At 45.9% G+C, this 24,460-nt stretch overlaps 1 protein-coding gene across 4 annotated transcripts in view; it reads right to left on the bottom strand.

Moving 5' to 3' along the window:
- Positions 1-24,460, bottom strand: part of JAK2 (Janus kinase 2) — a 1,999,562-nt gene that overhangs the window by 1,275,984 nt on the left and 699,118 nt on the right. For all 4 annotated transcript variants that reach the window (XM_069626008.1, XM_069626007.1, XM_069626009.1 and 1 more), the window contains one exon: positions 22,415-22,532. In XM_069626008.1, coding sequence (XP_069482109.1) covers positions 22,415-22,532 — 118 coding nt within the window. The remainder of the gene's footprint in view (positions 1-22,414; positions 22,533-24,460) is intronic.

Here is a 24,460-nt window from a genome sequence, read left to right as displayed (position 1 = left end):
GCTCCTAGATCTTTTGTAGCCTCTTTGAAAATTAGAGGACAGTCCCTGTGTGGTGCCCCATGATGTTGATTGGCTACCTCGACTATAATTGGATGAGCGCTATTGGCCTTGCCCACAAAACCGACTTGTGATAAACTACCCCCTTTGCACAAACGGTTTGTTAGACAGTTGCCCAAGAGATGTCAGGGTGTCATATTCTTCTTTGGCACTTTTAAGGGCATCCTCGACCGCCTTACCGAACAGGGCATTTGGTTCAATGGGCATGCTGAGCAACATGGCCTGTGTTTAAAGCTTAAAGCCTGACTGCCTTAACCAGGTGTAGCGCGTAAAAAACGTCCCTTCGACTATGATGCAGCCTGCATTGGTGGCGGCATCAAGGGTGGTTTTTAGAATTCAGTTGGCTACCTGCTTACACTCAGACACAGTCTTTAGGAGCTGTGATTTTAGGGGCTCTGGTATGGCCTCGACTTGTTGTAGTTCGTCCCACTTATGGCAGCCGTAGCTAGCCAAGAGGGTGGTATTCTTGCCTATTCTTGCTTGGTAGGCAGTCGAGGAAGCCACCTTTCTGCCGAAGGTGTATATTTTCTTGCTTTCCTTATCTGGCAGGGCCTAGGCAGAGGCTAGAGGTGTGCCAGCCCTTTTTCTTGTAGTGGCGACAACCAATGACTCAAGCTTCAATGGACAGCTGATGTACAAAGGGTGGGTAGGGGCTGGCCTGAACACTTCCTCAATGCAAAGAAGGCTGAATGCGCCTTTGAATAGATTGCAGGAGGGGAATAAACTCTGTAGCGGACCTCTTGTCTCCAAGAATTTCCTCCACAAAGTCTATGTCAACTTGGGCCTCCTGGGTGTCTATTTTTTAATGTATTTATTGGCTTATTACAAACCTATTTGCAAACAAGACAAACAAACATCGACAAATCACATCGAATTTCATCATTTGAACAGTCCATAAAATGCGTCCTTGTATAAAATTCGGCAACAAGAAAACAAACAAAAGAAAGGCCCCCATTTTATCTCATGTATATTAATACAGGAGATCCAGTGGAAACATCATGATTCACATTGTTCCTTAGTGTTTCTTAATTACAATGTTTAAAAAATAAAACACTGCTGAAAAAACCGATGGAAAGCATTCCCCACTCAATAAAGAGTTCCACCACTCCACTGGGGCTGCTGTGGTTACTCAACTCAAACCTTTCAAAGAGTCTGGTTCTAAGGTCCGTAAAAGATGTACAGAATAGCAGTAAGTGGCTAATAGTAGATGCTGCCTGGTTACAGAACCAACAGTGTGCAGATCCTAGTCCTTTGCCAAGCCCTTGCCAGATGAAAACAGGCTGAGCCTTAGCCTCATAAAGTGGGCTCTAGAGGTACTGGTTGCGAATTTGGTAAGGTACTTTGGCAGAGTACCAGCAGCCCTTAGTTAAACGGCAACCAGAGGAAAAGTATTACGAGAGGTGAACTGTGGGCTATTGCTATTTAATTTCTTTCGTTTACATCAACCGGCGGCAGGTTGAGGATTGAAAGCCTGTAGACGACGGGTGTGATAAGAGACAATCGGGACTGACAAAAGCAAGTCGCAACGGCAGTGCCTGCGAGGTGAAAGGAACCGTCTTCAGTTGTATGAATTCAATGACCTGAGAAGTGTTAGTTGTGAAAATAAACCATTGTTGAAAGTAAAACCTCTGTTGTCTCTGGCTGACTACTTAACAATATTGTAGAATAGTTTAAAGTAGTTCGCCTCTTCCAGGGGTTCTATCCAATCCACTCTCCATAGCTTTTGTTTCACCTTTAGTGGGTTTAGTCTCAATTCCTCCACACTGGAGGACGCCTTTTCCAATAGTTCACTGCAGTAGAGGTCCCAATTTGAGAGAACCTTTTCCCTGCCCAAGGCCATCTCACTTTTAAGTGGTCTAAAGATCAGTGGGTGGTTTTCCAAAGTACACTCCCTAAACAGAGACAATGGGGCTCATTATGGGTCTGACGGTAACGGTGCCAGTGCTACCAGCGGGTTGCGGCTGGACCCGTAAATATTTACTGTCGCCTGACTTCCCGGTGACACCGAGAGATTAGAACTCCTGGCAGCCCGGAAAGTCAGGCACTGGTAAATTGTAAGTCCCCATTCCCAGAGTCCCAAAGGCCTACGGCAGTGGGGACCACCGTGCTGGTGCTTCTGTGACGGTCTGCCTAATGTGGCAGCTGTGCTCGGCAGAGTCAGAACTGTCAGGCACAGCAGCTACGGCAGGCAGACCTGTAGTATGCGGGTCCGGAAACAACACTGCCGGTACAGTTGTTTCTGGACCGGCATACTTGTAATGAGCACCAATGCCTTCCACTCCACTACACCCTTTAGTGAGATCAGCCCCAGTTCTCCCCTGATCACCTCTTAAATAGCGGGACAATGATGTTACGTGTCCATGAACCTGGGAGTGCTCGATTTCGCTCCATCATCCCAATTACTGCATGCAAAAAGCGAGCCCACAACTCCAGTTCTTGTTTAAGTCCCAGGCAAAAAAAGTGGTTGCCTTTTTAATTAAGTCCACTATCTCTTCGATAGTTTGCAGGATTACCCAAGCGTCTGAAACTCCCGGCTTGGCTGTGTGTGGGGCTTCACAAGTCGAATAGAGGTCTTTCAAGTGCCCCCCCCCTTCTTTAGTTGTTTCAAACTTTTCCTTGGCCGTTTAGTTTCCATAAATGCAGAAGAACGTTTTTCAATAAAGCGCCTTGAGTCGTTTGATCTAGTTGGTGGAATGATGTTTTGGTTCTTTGACTTCCGTAGTTTTACTTTACCTGTATTTTTCCTACGTCTTCGGCCAAATATCAGATAAGCGATAGGCCATTTGCAAGGCACATCCGCCCCTTCTACCAAGACATCAAGGATGGAGTTTCTGTGTGCTGCTTTTGTAGCTGTGTTATCATAATGCTGGGGGCCCACCAAGGGAGGGCCCGCTTCTATCTGTGCATCATCACACATGGACAGACCGTCAGTGAGGTCACAGACCGAGTCGTCAGGTTTAACAGGGCCAGCCTTTAACGTCTGTACTAGCCAGGGTATAGGCGCGAATGCAAACAGGACTACACATCCCAATGTTTCCGGGGCGCACTGGCTTGACAGGTCCCGGGGAACGGTGGTTCTTTCCACCATCAGGCACTCCATGAATGTCTTTATCCACTCCACTGTTTTCCGCAGTGATTGTGATGTACCCCTCTATAAAGAGAACCTTGCTGTGCAACATAGCAAGCAGTGTCGCTTGATCCTGGATGTTGTCGTTGATTTCAATTTAGAAAACCGGTCCAATGCGATGGTCAGCATTGACATGCCACTACACGGGTCAGGCATGAATGTTCCTTTACCCTTGTGACTATTGTTTTTGCAGAGATCGCTCCTTTGTGCCACGGGGGTTGACTGAGTTGATTCTGATCGTTCTACCAAGGGGGCAAGCATAAGATCTTCCACAAATTCCTCTATATTCGGCTTTTCCCCAGTGGGGGGTATATCTTTCCCTAGATCTATAAGCGTCTTATAAAATAAGTGTTGTGGCCCCACAATATGGCTTTTTTCCCCAAGGTATTTGGTGGGCCTGTAACCCTGTGCAGGTACCTAAAATCACTGGCCTGTCTTACCAAAGTCAATGGGCGGCAAGGGTCAACCAGTTCCATAATCTTTTCTATTCTGGCAATGTCTCACCTCAGTGAGTGTTCCATTGCCCTGTCACCAGCCTTTCCTTTGCCTCCTCAAAGACAAATTGACACATGATGCTGTTTTGTAAGGTGATCAAAGCCCTTCACCGAGCAATTCGGTCCAAAATTAGGTTTCTGAACGAGGTTTTCCCAGTTTGGGAGATGGAGTTTGTTGAAAGAACAGGGGTGGTGGCCCTCTATACGCCTACTTGCTTTGTAACCTTGATTTTTGTGGATCGCCCTTTATGGTGTGAACCGCTGCAGAGGCCATTTCAGGAGTTGTTACAGGGGTCAGCCAAGGGCAAGTGCTCCAAACAACAACGGCTGGGAGACATGGTTCTTGGATTACTTCCCCATCGGTCTAAGCCAAGCCCCCGAAGGCAGGCCCCCCACGCCCCTGCAGTCTTGGCGCCAATTCTGGTCAAACCTGGCGCGGGGCGACCCATCACACCCACAACATGATCACTCCCACTTGTGCCAAGGCTGATAGAATCCACCAAGGCCCAACTGTGGGAGCAGTGAGCAACACAGCAGACAAGACTAGGTCTAAGAGACCCCCCCCCGGCTTGGGTTTAGTTTAATGATTGCAGGTATAGTCGCACTCTGCTTTGGAGCCATCCCTTTTGGCCCCACAAGCATGCATCCCAAGTCCGAAGCCTCAAATCCTATAGGCAGTGTACTTACAGCTAGATACATCAACAGTGGTTGTTTAGCCAAACTCAGCTAGCCCAAAAGGGCCGCCTGGTCTCCCGCAGCACTCTAACTGGGCCTTGTAATGTCTGATGAGACTGTAGCGTCTGTCGGTAGTTGCGGTGGCAGAGCACAGTTGACCCCGGGAGGTGGTGGGGAGGGGCACAGGTTTTCCCAGTGGGGGAGGACAAAATAAGTAGGGCTCACGTCCACTCCCCTTTCCCTTTGCCTGTCCGTTGCCATTACCAACGCCAAGGACCCACTACCACACTTCCCCTTCCGCTCAGTAAGGTCCGGCCGTTGCATGACTACATGCAGGGGGTGTGGCCAAGACAACATTGTGCGCCATAGCGCACCAGGATCCTGACAATCAGAGTCTGACTCTCGGCTGATAAGAGTGACTGTACTCTCCATCGGACATCCGCAACTCTATGGTGCTCAAGTAGTTCCTTAAAGCAGTATGCACTTGGAGGAAAGTACTCTTCTCCAGACAAAAAATGTTTGGCAGCCTTGAGGAGTAGCTCATTACACTGGAGTGGATTATCAACTGGAGAGTCAGCCACTGGCTGACCTTGATGGTTTGGTGACTGGATGACGTAGACATCATAATAATTGTGGTCTAGGTATTGGTCATACTGGTCCCCTTGATCTCCCCGAGATCCAGGATCTTGACAACCAGAGGAATCTATGCAATATAGACCTTGAGAGGGGTGGGGGCACAGTGAGGTGGCTGCGGCATGGGTAGGGGTGCTGGGCTGTGAGGTGTCTAGAAGTGGCAATTTGGCAGTTGGTTGATCACTAGGCACTTCCTTTTGTGTAGAGCCCTGAAGGTTTGAATGTTCTTCAGGGTGCTGGTCCATGAACTCCACAAAGGCCATTCTCCTCATAACCATATCAAAGCTCTCTGGGGTCCACTTAGTTCACTTGGGAAATCCTGAAGGTATAGGAGTGTACTGTAAGGGTTGAGGCTCCTTGTGATGCATTGGCCTTTGAAAGAGTCTTTAGAGTGGGAAAGGCTGCTATCTTGGGGGTGGAGGGTTGTGGGGTGGTGGGGGGGTTAGAGGGATTGGACGGTAGGGGCATCAAAAGATTTAGTGGATTTTGACACTTGATTTCCCGAGTGTGCCCAGGATGTGCTTTATGATGAGTTCTCTCATCTTTGACATAGGAGAGGGGGCCGTCAAAACGCCTCTCGACGCATGCTTTTGAGCAAGTGAAAGGTGGTCTGTGTTACGCGTGGTGTCAGAAACTGACTTTGGTGTCTTTTTCGAAGGCCTGTTTTGCAGCGAACATGCGTGAGATGGCCCCGAGGACAGGGATGATTTAGTGGACATTGCATTTGACACTTTGTGGCTGTCAATGGTCGACGACGCGGTTGACGGTCGGCTGTGGGATATGCGTTTAGTGTGACGTGAAGTGTGTGTTTGAGCCGTGCGGGTGCAGTCACTGTAAAAGACCGCCTGCCTGCTTAATGTAGTCGGGCCTCGCACGTGGGTGTCTCTCGAATCCCGATCGCCCTAGCGTCACTTAGGGCACCCACGCTGCCATCACTGGATGCTCCCTCTACGTCAATGGAGGCCTCGCCCTGGATGGCGTGGGCGGCCTAGCGTTTTGATCTACAGCCCTTTCAAGTTTTAGGCCGAAAGAGCTTGCAGGGTTTGCAGTTTTTTGGCATGGTCCCTTGGAAGACAATTGTTACACATCTTGTGTGCATCTTTCCAGGGGTAGTTACAGTGTATTTTTCCATAATAGGTGGAAAAGGAAGCACAGTGTAACGCTCACCTGATATCCACGGGGACGCCACTCAGTCTGGTTGGACCACTTCCGACCTCGAACCCTCTCCCTTGGACTCTTGTTCGGTCGAGGACCGGGTCTGAAAACACAGGAATTTTGGTTTATCTTAGTGTCTCTTCCTGCCTGGAGCCCACCTCCCATGTGGCCTCAACTTCCCCCCTAGTGCTCTCCTCACCTTGCTTTATTGTATGGTGCGCTCTCCGTCCTGCTTCTCTTTGCAGGGGTGCGTTGTTGGATGGGCGCGTTGCAATCTAGTTGCCTCACTGGTGCGTGCGGGCCCTGCTGCGACTTTAGTTTGTTCAGGTAAGACTGCTGGTTTGGCAGTTTTTTCCTTAATTTTGCAATTTCCCCTATTAATGTCTCTCCTTCCTTAGGTGCAAGAAGAGTTCTAGTGGTGCCGTGCTGCTTGGGGCTGCGCACGAGATGGTGAGTGAAAGCACAACGTGCGACACTATGTGCCTTTTCTTATGCTGACCTGTTTGTTCTCTATTCTTTGCAGGCCACTAGGATGTCCACGAAAGGATGCTGCTGAGAAGATGGAGCGCGGTGAATAAAGCGTAGCCTGCGCCGCCTTCTTGATCTTTTGTGTGCTAATCAGTGTTTCTTCTCTCTTGCAGGTCGCTCTTATGGCCCGAAATGGATGTGGCCGATTTAAACCCAGGTAAGCGTGCAATATTTTGGCTATTCCCACTATTGGAGAATGAGTGCTTACTAATGCTGTTTTTCGTTCGCTTTCTTCCCAGGTTGTGTTCAAGATCGAGGGAACGTCGCTGAGATGGAAGATTTTCAGGACCCAAGAGCGGAGGACAGGAGCAGGATTCACTCACAGGTAAGTGTAGACTAACAGTGTTCTTGTAGGTAACTGGCTCCGGAATGCTGGTGAAGATCTGAGCTAAACGTGGTGAGCGTCACGCTGAAAGTGCAGAGTAACGCAAAACAGGTTTCTCAGGCTGGGCATGGCTTATATAGGCCCCAGGTATCCCAGGTACCCCTAGGTCTGACCACACCTAAAAGACTAGACCGCATAGCTTGGTTCTAGTACTTAGCTGTGCGGGGGCATCCATGTTGTGCCAAAGGCTATTGCCAAGCCAAGTTCTCAAGTTCTTTTGCTTCACACACAAGCCTGGCGCCAAAGGCGCCAGGACTGGCTCCAAGAGAGCCTTGGGCGAGATGGTGAGGCCTTTAAGGCCATGATGGAAGTTCATGGCGCAACCCACATGGCTTCCCTATTAGGGCAAGGGGCAGAGGTCATGACACACAGTGATGAAAAGGAAAGGAGGGGAGCAGATTAGGCATTCTATAAAGGCAGGAAATTATGGACCCCCCACTCTGTACTGTGATGGGCTGAGGCCCGATTGTTTGGCTCGTCGTCGATGGGTCCGCCCGCCTAAAGCTGCAGAAGATGATCTTGCGGCAGGCGATGGCCAGTTTGAGAAAGAACAGACAGAAGTCTACAAGTAAAAGGTTTATTAATCAAAGGGGTCAGCTTGAAGGAACTCCACAACTAGCGTCCGACTACGATGCCGTAAAAAAACAATCTGAGGGGCCTCAAAGTGTGAAGGACCATGGTACAGTGGATATCACACTAGGGATAGTACTACTGACATGCCCAGTCGACGACCCTTTGAGGTTTGAAAACAAATCATGAAAATCTGCGACTACGACTAGATGTCGGCCTATGCATAGCATGTGATCTAAGCAGATCCACAAGCCTCAGAAATATATATATATATATATATATATATATATATATATATGATACATTACGCACTGTAATCGTATTTCTGATGCTTGTATCTGCTTAGATTCACATGCTATGCATAGGCCGACATCTAGTGGAAGCTGCAGAGTATTATAGTTGTTTTCAAAACTCAAAAAGGGACGTCAACAGGGAGTGCCAGTAATACTAACCCTAGTGCGACGTCCACTGTACCCATGGTCCTTCACGCGTTGAGATTCCTCAGATTGTTTTGTTTCTGACATGAGGTTGCATGAAGTGTAGCCCGCGCACAGGTGTATCCAAGCAGATATGCAACAGAGAAACTAATATGACATCTATGCACCTTCTGTTTGTACTGAGCTCAATGTAGCTGCTTTGCAAATGCTGTCTAAGGGCACATTTGCAATAAATGCCAGAGTAGCTCCTGCGAGCTCTTGGTGTGAAAGGCAGTGTCTCATTTGATATTGAATAACATAGTTGTATGCATCTGACTATCCATCTGGAAATTACATTTTTGGAAATGCGGTCTCCTTCTCTGCCTGGTGCCACGAAGACAAACAGTTGGTCTGTTTTTAAAAGTGGTCTGGTCTTGTTTGCATAGTAACGGACCGCCTGCCTTACATCTAGTGTATGGAGTTTTACCTCAGCTGAGCAAGTAGGATTCTGGAAGAAGGTTGGCAGCTCAACGGATTGGTTCACGTGGAATTTGGAAATGAATTTAGGTGAACACCTAGGGTGTGTACGTAAAATCAATTTGTCCTTGTGTATGACAAAGAAGGGTCCTGCACTGGCAATGCTTGCAATTCACTAACTCTTCTTATGGAAGTAATGGCCACTAAGAAGGCAGTGGTGTATGTCGGATGTTTAAGACTTGACTTATGCATAGGCTCACAGGGGGGTTCCATTACCTTTGCAAGTACTACCCTGAGATCCCAGCATGGCGGAGGGTTGGAGATTGAAGGGTGGAGTCTCTTACTCCCTCCATGAATGCCTTAATGACTGGCCCTTTCCACCACAATACCTTACTTTGAGAGGTGGTGTAAGATGATAAAGCCACCAGGTGGACCTTTATAGAGTAGAATACTAACCACGAGTCTAGCAAGTCAAGCATATAATTTCGAATGTGGGAAGGAGTACACATAATAACGTCATCTGTTCTTTGTGAATCTTGCTCACTACCCTGCTCATTAAAGGAGTTGTGGGGAAAAACATGAGCAAATTTCTCTGACCAGCTCATCCACAGGAGTCTGGTTGGGGGAACCTGGACGCAAAGTCTGGGCATTGCTTCTTTTCTTTTGTAGAGAACAAGCCTAGTGTAGGGTAACACAACTGTGAAAAGATGTGGTCTACGACACTTGAGTCTAGTTGCCACTCATGTTCTTCTGGTAGGCGATCTCAGCGTCTGCTAGAGTGTTGAGTATCCCTGGAACATTTTGGGAGGATAGGAACATCCCCCGTCAGAGTGCCCATCGCCATACATTTTCTGCCAGCTTGGACAGATTTGAAGAGTGTGTGCCCCCTGCTTGTTGATATAGAACATTGCAGTGGTGTCAGGTTTGGTACCGACTGGTTCGTCAGCTGCCCTCTGAATGCTTGGAGCACTTTGAATATGGTTAGGAGTTCCAGCAGGTTGATGCGGTTCTGTGCTGTCACCAAAAATATCACCGTACATATGACTGTTGTCTCGCCATAGGCAATATTTTTGGAGGGATCATTTGTGGGAGCCGGGGTCGCTGGGGTGTCCCCCGCAGGGTCCATGGGTCAATATTGCCGCAAAAATATGGCGATATTTTTGTATCGCAATAGTTTTGCAGGGATATTAACAAATGGAACCATGCTGTGTGGTGTGGTGAAGGTAATGTGCTCCCCACCCGGAGAGTGATGCGTCTGTTGTAACAATCGCTTGCACTGTCGGGTCGTGGAAGTGTTTTCCCTTTAAAATGTTTTCCTTTGTCCAACAGCATAGGTTTTGTACTAGTGTTGGCGAAACGACCACTAGATCGCCCCACTGACCGCTTGCCTGAGACCATTGTTTTGCCAACCATTGCTGCACGGGGCGCATGCGCAGTCGTGCGTGCGGGACCAGTTCTATGCACAATGCCATCATGCCTAGTAAGTGCATTGCTTTGTGTACGCTTATCTGGTGACCAGCTTGATACATAGGTATCTGCCATAGCATGTTTTGAAACCTTTCCATAGATGGAAACACTAACCCTGCTTCCAGGTCTAGGACAGCTCCTACAAACTGTTTTGCTGTGTTTGGTATAAGGCTTGACTTTTTCTCATTTTTTTGAGAAGCCTAATTGGAAGAGAAGGTTTATGGTTCTTTGCATGTTTTGTTTGCAAAGATGGGGGGATTCCCCTGAATTCAGCCAGTCGTCCTGGTAGGGGTACACTGGGATTGCCTCCCTGCGTAGGTGCGCTCCCACCACTGCCAGTTCCTTGGTGAAAACCCTTGCAGCAGATGCTTTTCCGAAGGGCAGCACCTTGAATTAGTAGTGCTGGTTTGCCATCTTGAAAGGAAAGAGTTTTCCGTGCGTTGGGAACAAAGAAATATGAAAATAGGCATCTTTCATATCCAGTGTTGCCATGTAATCTCCTCGCTTTAAAAGAGGGATTACTGTTTGCAGCGTTGTCATACAGACAATTTGTGGCTTTACATAAGTGTTTGCAGGGCGCAAGTCTAACACTGGATGCATAGCTAGATCTTTCTTTGGCACAGGGAATTAAGTTGAATAAATACCTTTGTTTTCATCGTTCGCTGGTACGACCTCAATGGCGTCCTTGAGTAGAAGCGCAGTGACCTCCTCGAGAAGGTTGAATTGTTCTTCCTTTGTGGATTTTCTTTGTTGCGGGGGATGGTTGTTGGATGAGCTCCATGCAATAACCTCCTGCCAAGGTCGACAACACCCACTCGTCTGTGACGATTCCCTCCCATGCGTGGGTGAATTGTGAAATAAGCCCTCCTACTGGAGAGGCATGGGAGGGGACCTGGAGCGGGATGTCATTGTTTAAGAGGTGTAGCTCCACCTCTGGATGTGGAGGACCACTGCCTTCCAAGAGATCAGTGCTGGCCTCTCTGGAATCCCTGCAAGGCTTGACCCTGGTTGTTAGCTCAGGAAGATCCCTATCCTTGACCGTAACCCAAACATCTATGGGAGTTTTGGCCATGTAACTATGAAAATTGCTTCCACCTCTCTGGCCTGGTGGTTTGTTTGTCAGCTGGTCTAGAGACTTTAAGGTATATTCTTCTTTGGCAGACTTTAATGCGTCTTGTACGGCTTTCCCGGATAAGACGTTGGGTTCCACTGGCATTAGAGTCACCTAGGTTTCATGTTTGAAGCCATGCATGGCGCTTGATGATGGTTCCTTCGGCAATAATCCTGCCCACATTGTCTGCGGCATCTAGGTTGCCTTGCCATCTGCTCCTACCAGGGCCAGTTGTGTTTTGAGAGGTTCGGGAGCAGAAGCCATCAGAGCAGTTACCTCGTCCCACTTGTGGCAGTTGTAGCTTGCCAATAGTGTCGAGTATTGGCGATCTGTTTGGAAAGCTGCCGAGGTGGCCACCTTTCTCCCCATAGTGTAGAGTTTTTTGCTCTCCTTAGCAGGGGGCGCCTCTGACGAGGCAAACGGTGTTCCGGCCCTCTTTTTGAGTTGTGGTAACCACAAGCGAATCTAGTTTAAGCTGTCCCCTGAAGTAAAGTGTGTCAGATGGTGCTGGACTGAAAAGATTTTCAACCCGTGGATTGACTGCCCGTGTCTGGTTTGGGGTTTTAAGAGAAGGTTGAATCCTTCTTTAGATGGACTGCAGGATAGAAATGAATTGGATGGCGTCTTTTTTGTCCCCCAAAATATCTTCCACAAAATCTTTATCTAGCTGAGTCTCTTGAGTTTGTATTCCAAAGTTTTCAGCTGCCGTTATAAGCATATCATTAAAGAGTGGCGGATTGTCAACTGGCGAATCAGCCACTGTTCGAGTCCTGTTGAATTGGTGAGGCTAGGTTATACACCTCCTCTTCCTCATCATCATAATACTGATCTGTTTCGTGTAAGGTTTCATTGTCGCCAGTGTCTGTGTGTACATCACACAGATCACCATGGACTGGTTCGACTCGAGTCGAAATAGGAAGAGTATTTGGGCACGTCCTCTAAGCTTGGGGCTGGAGGGTGGAAGCCTTGGTTGTTGGTGTGGTTTGGAAATGTTGGTAGGCCTGTGGGTTCTTCTCCAAGACGTTGGCCACAAAGGTCATCCTAGTCATAACCCTGTCTATGTCCTCAGCAGTCCATGTGGCTGAACTTGGAATGACTAGGGTACTGAGGAGCAATGGCCTGTCCTAGGGGTGTAGACTGGCTCTGAGCTTGAATCTGGTCCTTGTTCTTTAAGGCTTCTGCCAAAGACCCAGTGTTAGGGAGAATCCTCAGAAATGTGCTAATTCCTCTCTACCATAGAGACCCCCAGCAACTTTGCTGGATTTCGAGGACTTGAATGTTTAAGCTGGAGAGAGTGAGACCCTTTTCCCCACTCTCTTGTATATTTTAATGTGATTTTGAACTCTGGGTTTCTTTTGTTGTGGAGTCTGAAACTCCATAGGCATCATCTTTTTACCTTGTGTCACACAGCACCTTCAGTGCAGTGGCACAGGGAAGTCATTCAGAACTCCCAAGGTTTAAATACCTTCACTTGGATAAACTGTTTCCAAGAGCAGTGAAGTGAAATTGACTTTACTTACACGTGTAACTTTCTGGACCCAGCCAACACTATCTTACAATAGGGTGCTGGAGGGGTATATTAGTACTCCCTTTGTCTAGCTTCTCATGTAACAATTTTATGTTAAATGGCTGGTGGCAGTGGTTTACTTTATACTACCGTGGTGTGCATTTACCACAAACTGCCTTCGCAGCTGCAGTAAAGCACCCAACGGCGCCATTTTTGTCAAAATGGCCCGGTTTTCTTTTTTCGCCATTTCTTTGTGGAATGGTCCTTCTTGAGATTTACCCTGCGCGCCAAACCAGGGTTGGCCCCTTTGTTTGTTTTGTCTTTGGCGGAATTCACAAGTGAAGCCCGCCTCTGGCGCCTGGGTGCCCAGCGGGGGCAGGAAGCGAGGGAGATGCCCGAAACTCCCTGTGCTTAGTCTCCTAGGAGACAAGAATGTACTCTTAGGTGATTGGCCAGCTGGCTGTCCGGCAAGGACAGCCACCCTGCTGGGTGACTGACAGCTGGGCTGCAATGAATGGGAGAAACCTACATAAAAGGCAAGGCTTTTTGGCTTGGAAAGCAGAGTCGCCCACTGGACGAAGGAATCTGAAGAAGCACTTCAAGCTGACACACCGAAGTGTCACTTGTTTGAAGATTGCCAGTTGCGGTCAGTGACCGTCCCATTGCAGTGCAGGAGTCCCCAGAAGTCCTCCCTCTTGTCTCCACGACTGAGGCCCAGGAACACCAGGATCTGCAAAGTTGCACAGGAACAGAAACCAACTGCTGCACCTTTCTTCAACCTAAAAGGTACTGTACAGTCTAAGAAACAGTACCTCTTGTCGTGTAGCCACACTTGTCCTTGTTGGAGACTTGTTTTGGGTAGTCTGTAGAGTTGTTGCCAGCTTCTTTACCTCACAAGCCTAACCAGCCTGTGGCCCTACTTTGATTTCTTCTTATTCTACAAAGACTTCTAAAACATTGTGCAAGACTTTTAATTACCTGCAAGAAGTGCTTCAGCTAACCTTGACTTTTGCTAACTTAACATTGGCTGGCCTGGCTCCCTGAATAACTTCTCTCCTTCGCTTATTTGCTGTGTCTTCCTTCTGGAAGGGGTTAAATAACTTTGCATTGGGGGTTATCAAAAATACTTACACCTGCTTCAGAATATTTGTGTGATCTCGTTTGCTCTAATAACTTTTTTCTTTGACATACTCATAAGAATATTCTAAATGTAACAGTGATAGAACAATGACCCCAACAACCTAATTATTGAAGTCACCTGAGGGTGTAAGTAGTGCGTGTGGGCCATTCCAAAAGGGTACTTACTGATTTAGAAAATTGATTTAGAAAACTAAGTGTGTATTTTGAATTATATTTGTGTGGTGTAGAGCATGTGATCTAAGCAAATTTCACAAGCCTCAGAAATATGGGATACATTACTCACTGTAATCGTATTTCTGATTCTTGTATCCGCTTAGATTCACATGCTGTGCATAGGCCGGCATCTAGTGGAAAATGGACATCGACAGGGCGTGCCAGTAATACTATCCCTCGTGTGACGTCCACTGTACCCATGGTCCTTCACCCGCTGATGTCCCTCAGATTGTTTTGTTTCTGACATCAGGTAGCATGAAGTGTAGTGCGAGAACAGGTGCATCCAAGCATGTATTAGAGAAGCTCATAAAGCATCAATGCACCTTCTCTTCAAGGGGAGGAAGGGTGGGTGCATGTGAATCTAAGCAGATACAAGCATCAGAAATACAATTACGGTGAGTAATGTATCCCTTCTGTGGAATCTGCTTAGATCCTATGCTGTACATAGATTAGCAAGCAGTGTTCGGAGAAAGTTATGGGTATGTGAAAACCTTATTTTCACTCCAGTGGTTAGAATAGTAGAAACATTATAAAAACTAGCTAAACCAAAACCTTTCAAATGTTTTAAATTTCACAAAACACGTACAGTCCGACTGGGCAAGACCAATAGCTTTTTTTAAATTTTTTTTTTTTTTAAGTGACAGCTGGGAAAGCTAAAAGCTTCAGTGCCCACCAAAGACTTTAATGGTTGGCAAAATAAAACATGTAAGCTTGAAATGCATGTATATGCTTATATGTTCAGGGAGCATTTGTGGTGTCTCATCTCTAGACCCAATATTTCAAACTAGGTTTGGCTTCATTTGAGACACTATTATCAATTGCATTTAATGGCGGGATATCACAATTTATAACTATCAAAATGCAATCACTGAAAAATAAATAATGCTTAGTTGGAGTTAACATTTAAACAGTTGCATGCAGCAGTCATTCAACCTCTTGCACCAGCTTAAATCTCTGACTGATGTCCATTCCAATTCAGCTAAAGTTGCATGTTTGTCTTGATAGCTGAAAAGCCCATCATGGAGTGTGATGGAAGTCAGCTGCTGGCTCCAAACAGTGAAGGACCTTTTCAACAGCCAAGATCTATGCCCATTTCTATATGTATTTAGGGGAAGGTGAACCCAAACCCAGTGAGACCCCTGTAATTCACTGAGTATATGGGTAAAGCAACCAGACCCAGATGTTGGTATGTTCACTGTGGTATACCCAGTGTCCCTGACTTCCCACGCTAAAGTTGTTTCATGGAGTTGTAGCCATCATGACTAAGCAAAAGGCACGAGTGTTGCAGGATCACATTGACCCTGCAAAAAAATGTTGAACCAGCTTGCATTACAGGAGCTGAAGTAGAGGCATGTGAGATTGGATGTAACCTTAAAGGATCCAGTGTGCCCATCAGGATCTCTGCTGACTCACAATTACCAAAACACTACCCAGTGAACCAACCATTGTGTGAGTCAGCAATTAGGGAGCCACAACTTTGTGGTGTGAAGCTGAGGGTAAGAAGCTGGACTTCTGGCTGAACTTAAGATGACATTGGCCCTCATCAAGCTACATCAAAACTTGGAGAAAATTAGCAGAATAATTTAAAGAACCTATTGACATGCTCATTATCACCATTACTAACAGCCAGCCTATGGAGAAATGCCAAAAGAAGATGCAAGGAAGGCAAGGACTATAGAAGGCCACTAAAAGACCAAAAGGTGGTAGCAGTTCTCCAAGAGCCAGTGAAACTCAAGGAAGGAGAGATATCCCATCTCCACGTTTCCAACATCTGAATATGTCTTGCCCTGCCAACAGTTGGCAGGGCAGGAAGTACTCCGAGTCCTGGACAAGCTTTTCAGGCTGGTCAAGCTGCAAAGGCTTGAAGAGCTGACAGGCAGTAAGCGCTGGATGGCCTGAGGACTTACTTCTCGAGGACAAATATATAATAAATGTTCTAAAAAATTGGGAGAACCATGTCATATCTGTTTTAAAACAAGCCAGACACCTGCTTATCCAAATACAAGTAATCTGCACGCAGAAGCATTGCCCCAAACACTTTCTATCTTTTCATATGTTGATATTGGGCAGAAAATATCTGAGGCGACATCATAGCGACAACACCCCCAAATAAGTATTCAGGAAGATGTTTGCACCATTAAGTTTGACACATGCCTGTCTAATCACAAGTTCCAATTGATTAAACACGTCTTATAAAAATCTAAGCAGAGCACTGATCAATGACGCTTGTGATCCATTCATTAATCTCTCCCAAAGATTAAGTGAAATAACAGTGGTTGTCGAGTACACACACAGTCCTAAGAACTTTATCCTAAAGGATGTCAAATAAGAGCATTCAATTACAACAAGCAGTTCTTATCAAATGATCTAGCTCTTTCTCAACCCTTTGGGAATGCCCAATTTGGGTCCTATGAACTCTAAAGTTCGTAAACCGTTTAATTGAAATTTCATGTAACAAGTTCCGATATCCTGAAAAGGGAATATTTTCAAATAAGGTCTAAATTCCGTCATTCTTGCGTGCCAATAAGGTGTATCTCGATGTAGTTTCAATCTCATTAAATCCCTAGCATCCGCATTCTTAACCTACCATCCAATCCTCTTTTTTTATTACCCATTTTGAGTCTTCACCATTGAAACCCACCTCAATCAAAAGGCCTTCACACCACTTTCTAAAATGGCAAATTCCAATATCGTGCCTGAAGAATATTTATCATCCTGACCAAGAAAAATAGTTTAATTAAATACCTTGAAGTCTGTTTGCTGTTGAGACTGAAATTGCAAGTCTGTCACATGTCAGAACAGCAGATGTGACAGTGTTTGTGATTTAAAACACCAGGTAGGTATACAAGTTACTTTCGATTGAATCCTCAGTACTAACCACACTGATCTGTGGTCAGACAGTGCAGCGTTATTAACTTACATTCTATAATCAGGCCAATGTCTAGACACAGGAAAATGTTTTATATGTAAAGCAGAGTTGTGTACTGTGAAATGATAGGTCACCTATGAGCTTGTGGTAATTCATGATCCGCACACTGTGTTGGCTGCTTTTGTAGGATTCCTAACTAATCCACACAAACTATCTTTTACATGGATCACAAACAGACCCGAAGTCAAAGCACCATTGCAGCCAATCCACAGGTCAGCTACACGCCAAGTTTCTTAAAAAAAAGTTCTGAAGGTCAATATCGGGGCCATATTTGTTAATGAGGAGAACTTTTAATTGTACTAAATACCTTGGAATCAAAACATAACATTACCCAGTACCACAAATACACAAACCCTCTAAATTAAACTTGGGGAAACGAATATCACAGTCTAATCTAACTAGCATAACATACCAAGAGATCATGTTTACCTGATGAGTGGAATAGTCTAGTACAGTTCCTAGCATCTAGGTGTGTTTTCTAAAAGGCATCAAATCTTGCCTCCACTGAATTAGCATAGGCGATACAATTTTCATTTACTATCCAGATTCCCAACATTTCATTTCAATAGTGTCGCGTTTGGAGGAGATAAACTCAGTAACTTAAAAACTAAGTGGTTCATTTGGGATCTTGTACAGTGAGTGGTATACAGAGTATACAGGGTACATTTGTAGTGTAGGGATACTTGCAGGATCAATACAGTATCTCCAAGTAAAAGAACAGGGAAACTTAAGGGGAAAACGTCTTCTCTGCGGCCGCAATGTTCTGGGGTTTCTCACCAGGGACAATTCAACTGTGTCAGAGCCTCTAGCAAAAGTCAATGCTTTCTTTAGTGACTGGGACTTGCCTTCTCCTGGTCCTTGGACATCCCTCGGCTATATTGGTTTCAAAAGGAGGTATCCACTTTTTGCTTCTCTTTCTGTTTTGGTGCTCCTGTTCTTCTGCTTTAAGGCATGAAAGGCTGCTATGAGATAGTTACTTGAAGCTCTGTGGAATGGGAGTCAGAACCTTTTGGCAGAGAACCTGGTACGGGCATAGCCAAGAGACATTAGGGTATGGTCTCTTTCTGGTTGGCTGTTCCAAACAGTATTCCCAGTGAATGGGCCTCGCTATTGCTCTCCCCAGCTTCTTTAAAACACTTCCAGGATTCCCCTTTTTTCCTCCTGACTTCTAGCAGTTCTTTGCTTTCTCCATATGTAGCCTCTCATGGTACTTCTAACACTGTCCTCACCTTCACTGTTATCACTATCCGCTTTCATCACCCCTTTGTGCACTGTTGTCACCCTCATCGCCTTGCTTCTCCAGCCATTATGGGCACTATTTATGTTGTTGTCTCCTTCACCCCTTTGGCAGAGTTACTATCCTCTACCTTATTAACCCATCTGGGCACCCCACGTCGACCAGCACATATAATATTAAAATAGAAATCATTCCAATTATGCTTAAGGGCCAGCCCTTTGTTAAGGAAGCACTGGTCAGTGCCACAGTTGACTTCTGGAACTCCACAATTCACCTATGTAGTTTTAGGTTTTTTATCAACAGTTTGTGGATGTGGGCTGATACTGAATTGCAGCAGGACCAGACTAAGGAGATTCCTTGGTCTACAATCAGAGAGCTCCATCAAGCCTAGCCCCAAACTTTCCTACTGTTTGTTTGTTTATTATCGTACTGTTATGCCTCAAACAATCTTAATGTCAATAAGAGCTCTGTTGGACTTAGAAGACCACCTACCTGTGGCGAAATGGACCACTGCAGGATCTAGCGGTGTGTAATAATCCTCCTGGAAACCCTTCCGTGCCCCTGCTCAAAGGCTTGAACACTGAGGGGATCCCAGGGAAACCCTCAAGGGGGAGAAAACCCTGTGTAGTTCTGCTTGAGGGCATTGTCTGCAATGAATCAGGATCAGTGGCAGATGGATTCTGTGTCTGTTACTGAAGTGCTGGCTGGATCGGATTCTGGTCCGGGCTATAGCTGAATTAATATGGGAAGAGGAGAGTAGCACTACCGATCTAATTGGCTGCTTCCCGGGACAGATCACCTGATATGTTTGTGTGTCTTACCCTATGCAGATAAGGCGACTTCAGTCTAGTTCTAAAGACTTGGAGCCAGGAGGGTACTGCGAGATAAGCAGGGTAGCCAAGGCTGGAGAGGAGAGAATGAGAATAGTTTGGGAAACAGGGTAATAGAAAGAAAGAGCAGATATGTAATGGATTGCTAGGCAGAGAGAGGCAAGCTTCTCCTACCGATGACATACGTGAGCGTGTCAATAAAAGTATTTGTTCTTCTGGATACTGAAGAGTAAAAAACTTTCACCGATCGGTTGAGTGCAAGACTAGGGGTAGCCAAGAAATGGAAAGATGATTAATATCGAGAACTCCATACTGAAGAGCAGAAGCTGCTAAACCCCTTACAATACACCTACTGTGCGGGTGGAGGCGTGGCTCGTCGTAAACGAAGAGCTGCTTTCCGTGCCGCTGAAGAATGACAGCTGTGAATGAAGTCAGAGGAGATGGACAAAGCAGAAAGGAAGAAGGCGAGGTCAGCAAAAGGAAAAGGATTTACAGAACAAGTAATTGTGGCAAGTTTCTAAACAAACTTACACAGTGTTTTGGAACTCTAAAGAGAGTAGCAACGCAAGGATCCCACCGCCGACATCCTGGATATGCTGTGGAGGTAGGGGCGTGGCTACCAGTGAGTGTGAATGAGAGAAAAAGATTAGACTGCAATTTTGGGAGGACCACCCCTCCTACTGAAGAGCAGAAGCTGCTAAACCCCTTACAATACACCTACTGTGCGGGTGGAGGCGTGACTCGTCGTAAACGAAGAGCTGCTTTCCGTGCCGCTGAAGAATGACAGCTGTGAATGAAGTCAGAGGAGATGGACAAAGCAGAAATGAAGAAGGCGAGGTCAGCAAAAGGAAAAGGATTTACAGAACAAGTAATTGTGGCAAGTTTCTAAACAAACTTACACAGTGTTTTGGAACTCTAAAGAGAGTATCAACGCAAGGATCCCACCGCCGACATCCTGGATATGCTGTGGAGGTAGGGGCATGGCTACCAGTGAGTGTGAATGAGAGAAAAAGATTAGACTGCAATTTTGGGAGGACCACCCCTCCATGTTGGGGTGTGGCGGAGCGGGCTGGGATGTCATACCCCTGCCATAGGGATTGGAACATGTGACAACCAGCACACCTACTTACCAGATGATGTTTGCACATTAGGATTAGCGAAAGCTAACCCCAACTGTTTATTACTGGTCTGTTCTACAAATGAGGGCTTGAAGGCCACAGCCTTTTTTACCGCACACCCTTTGAGAATTTCTAATGGCAAGTTACTCTAGTAATATACTCTGCAAGATAAGGATGGACATGGTGTGTCTTCTTTCTCTCCCACACTCAGCCCCTATATTCCCAGTCTTCCTCACCTCCAAATGCACCTAATCCTCCTTCTCGTCTCCCTGGTGCTTCTATTCTCTCCCCTTTTCCTTCTACTTCCTTACCCCTCTCTCCATGTCCCTCCCATGTTTCTCACTCTCTTCCTTGCTCACACTCCTTCACCCTGTGCACCAGTCTTTGCCCTCTTACACACTTACTTCCACTCTTTGTTTACCCTCCCTCCCCTGGTCCAACATGTCCTCAGCACACTGCTCCAACTTCTGGTTTACGCCTGTTGAGTTACCTCTCCACCTGACCCTACCGGTACACCCTTCAGCCCTTTTTGACCGTGCGGGCCATTTATACCCAGGCTTGCCTCCAAAATTGCCTCCTCTCCCTTCCAACTGGTCCTTGCCTTCACCAGACCGCTCCTGCTAATCTATTACTTCCTTCTCCTCAGGGGTCCCATTCCTTAAGAAAAAAAACATTAGCCCCCGCCCTTTTCACCACTATGGACATTCGTGAGGTTTCTGCGGCGGTGTCTCATCTCTGCCAGCCACTTGCCTTGCCGCCTGTCTTGAGAAGTGTGTGCCATCGTTTGAGATCTGCAGGTCATCAGGGAACCCAAAATCATGCTGAGCATCAGCGCTTCAGCTCGTGGAGGATTCGGCTGGAGATTAACTGCATTCTGGAGACAGCAGATCTGTAATAGACCATACACTTATACGAGGCTGCCAGGCATGGTGAGACAGATAGCAGCAAGAAGGTCACAAGGGGGTTATAATTCCCTCATTCCGCCTTTGGGGTAGGACCGGCTCCCACATGCACCCTTGCAGTCAGCCTACACCAGGTTGGGAGGGCTCTGCATACTACACAGCTAAGGTCAAGTCCTTGACTGTCACATCAGGCACAGCGGTTTCATTTGGCTGACTCACTACACAAATAATAATGATGGTGCTCTTTATTTCTCTTTAGCATAAATACTTTTCTCTGATGTCTGTGTCATCTTCGTTTATTATTTGTTTCTATTTGTTTTTTTGTCGATAATCAACAACTTTCACTGGTCTATTCTGTCAGATTCAACTTTCTGACTCACCCCAACCCCCTTGCTTTCTTGGCCTTAACACATTGCTGAATTTGGTTTCTAATTGGATCCAGTTATAGTGGTTAGTAAAATATAGAGGACCCTCATTAACAAAATTATTTAAAGCAAGACCCCTGTCAGAAACTGGCAGCAGAAAACAGCACTAAAGAGCAAGTACTGGTTAAAATACCATGCAAAGTGAAAATGTAAGACATTCAGCTATTCAATTACACTGTCAGTGAAAAACAGAGGTGTGTTTCATTTGGTGTAAACCAGGGGTCTTTCGCCTTTGGCTTGCCTGCAGTTGTCCTGAAAACTCCCACCTGCCTTAGCTAGCTTTGGAAGGCGGGCAATCACTTTTTGATTAGAAAATGAAAACTGCTTAAAACCAATTCCGACTAATTAACATTAACTTCAATATTTCATTTTGTCAAACATCTTCCTCTTTTTCACCCTCACTGAACTTAGTGCATTTGCCTGCTTTGGAGCATAAGCTGCACTATATAAGTAAGCATACTTTTTTTTTTTACTTCGCTAGTATATTCAATGGATAGTGTATTCCAGAACATCTGGGGAGCGGAAGGTTTCAGAACCCTCGTCTAGACTAGAAATTAAAGCTTGCGTGAGACACACAGAAGGGATCAGGTCAGGCTGTAAGAATTGGCCAAATATGCAACTTTGGCCTTGTATATGGAGCTTTGGTAAGTTTCAGGGCGATATCTATAGGTTGGCATTATTCCATAAAGCTAGGAATTAAGGGGTCTAAAAATATGGGCATTTTAACACATTGAATCTGCTCACCTTTAATTCCCTCATCTACATACCATCCAAATTTCACATTATATATATATATATATATATATATATATTATATAAAGCATTGTATGCTAGTTTCCTAAAAATACAAATGTCATGCACCACACAACTCAGTTTCAAGTAACTGAATTTGAGAACATATATTTTGTAGGGCTATTTAATATTCTCCAAAAGGGCATTTCATGGACAACAGGCAGGTTGTAGGAAAGATTTGCGTTTTGAGAAAAACCAGGGATGAGAACAAATTGAAAACACATACCTGAGCGAAAAGATAAGACATGACAAAGTCATCAAGAACAGGAGACTCTGCACCACGAGTAACTCCGTACCGGTAGGCTCTACTACTCCCATTGCAGTACCAATGTGGAAAATAAAACCTGTTGAGCAAGCCGAAAGAGTTACTAAAGACAAGACTGCAGACAAAGAAACGTTAATCCAATATTTTCAGAAGAAAGATAAGTGCAAGTTCTGTAAATCAGACTAAACCAAATGAAATTACATTTAAAGAAAAACATAATTATTAAAAATAAAAAAAGGCCAGTTGATCACCTGTAAGGATGAAAACCCCTTTCCGGTAAACAATGCCTGCAAACCCCTAGCACACAAGTTCTGATACAGTGTCCATCATGACTTTTTAAATGGGCTTTTCTAGTTTTCAGGTGTTCTAAGCGCTCATCAAAATCTTTCAGATTAAAAAGTATTATCCTCCAAGCATCCTAAAGGTATCCAATTACTGTCCACTAACCAATAAGATCAGAACCAGAGTTGGGTTGCTTTTCAGAATAGGGTTCACAGCCCTAGAGAGGTATGATGCCACTTGTTCCATTACAGCAGTTTCTTAATGTAGAGACAAAAAACAGGCTTCTTGTATACGTACGAGCCCAGACCTCAAAACTAAAATTAATGTGCGCCTTTCATACCAAGTAATGTAGTACTTGAGAGCAAGATTAATCCCCCTCCTACTCTCCCTCCTTCCTAACTTCTCACTCCTCCCTCCAATCTTCTGTCCATCTGATAGCTTCCACTCCTAAGTCTCTCCTCTACCCTTTAATGTTACTCCCTCTGCCACAACACTACCCCCCCCTGTATACCCATACTTCCCACCCCCTCCACACTGCAACTCCCTCCTCACGACCTCCTCCAAAATGCTGCTCCTTTGTCCAGCTACTACTCGGCCACATCTTTCATCCTGCATCCTACACTTCACATTCACGCTTTATACTAACTTTTCAAGCCACACTTTCCACACTAACACGCACACTCGCATTCCTGTACCACTTCCACTTATGTAACCAATACCTCACCTGTTCCTGAAAACTACTCACAGTTCACTGCTCCTGCCTCCTGCTTGACTCGTGGGTGCATACCTCCTCTTCTGACTTCACCTGGGTAACCCCACTTCCTGCTTCCATCTTCTATCCCCCTCCTTCTGCTGGTAGTGGTTCTCGCTCCCTGCCCAACCTGTCCCCATCTTGCACACCCAGGGATAGTAAAGAAACGAAAAATCATAAATTGTGGGTTAATCCTTGCCCTTTTGTTCCATGAATGTCAGTGAGGAACAGCAGCGGCAGCCCGGGAAGGCAGGTGTTTGGGTGACCCCTGAACTGCGGTCTATGGGTGAGGGCTGGTATTTATCCTCTCCAAGTCCAAGGTGGTCTAGGGAGCTTGCAAGTCAGTGCATGGGCTTGCCCAATTCCCACGGCAGCCTCTTACCCCATCCCACCCCTATAAATCTCCTGCCTGCCAAGTATGGGTGCGGCTTCTTCATGCTGCTCTCTTATTCCCCATTGTCGATCAAAGAAGGCAGCGGCAAATGTCCACATCGGTGTCACAGATTCTCTTTGTGGGTCACTCTCTTGATGCAGTGGTTTGCTTTGGTGAGTTGGGAGTGACTGGGCTTCAGATTGCTTATCACAAATGTAAGACACTGGATCTGGACTCACTCCGTTTCTTCTTGGTTTCTTGTTTAGATGATGAGGCTTGAAAGAAACCAACACTGGCAAGTGAATTGTATTCGAGGTATGGTTCGAGACCGAGGTGTACTGGGGACATGCATCCTGTCACAAAGAAGTGTGGTGCAGGAATTGGGGGTCCTCTCAACTGCCATTGTCCTCATAGTTAGGACTGGCTCTGAACTCATTGGTCTCATTTTATATCCCTTCTCGTTCTCTTTGTTCTAAGGTTTGCCTTGTGCACAATCACGTGTTCGTACACTTGAGCACCTTGCTCATTTGCACTGGAATCTTCTCCCTCGTCCTATACGTTCTAGCTCTTCATACTCTATTCCGCAAACACTGAAATTACA

Source organism: Ambystoma mexicanum, chromosome 6p (assembly GCF_040938575.1).
Source record: "Ambystoma mexicanum isolate Mex_15411 chromosome 6p, UKY_AmexF1_1, whole genome shotgun sequence".
NCBI classification, from domain to species: Eukaryota; Metazoa; Chordata; class Amphibia; order Caudata; family Ambystomatidae; genus Ambystoma; species Ambystoma mexicanum.
Note: the sequence above shows the minus strand (reverse complement) of the source record. Positions and strands in the feature narration are given on the sequence as shown.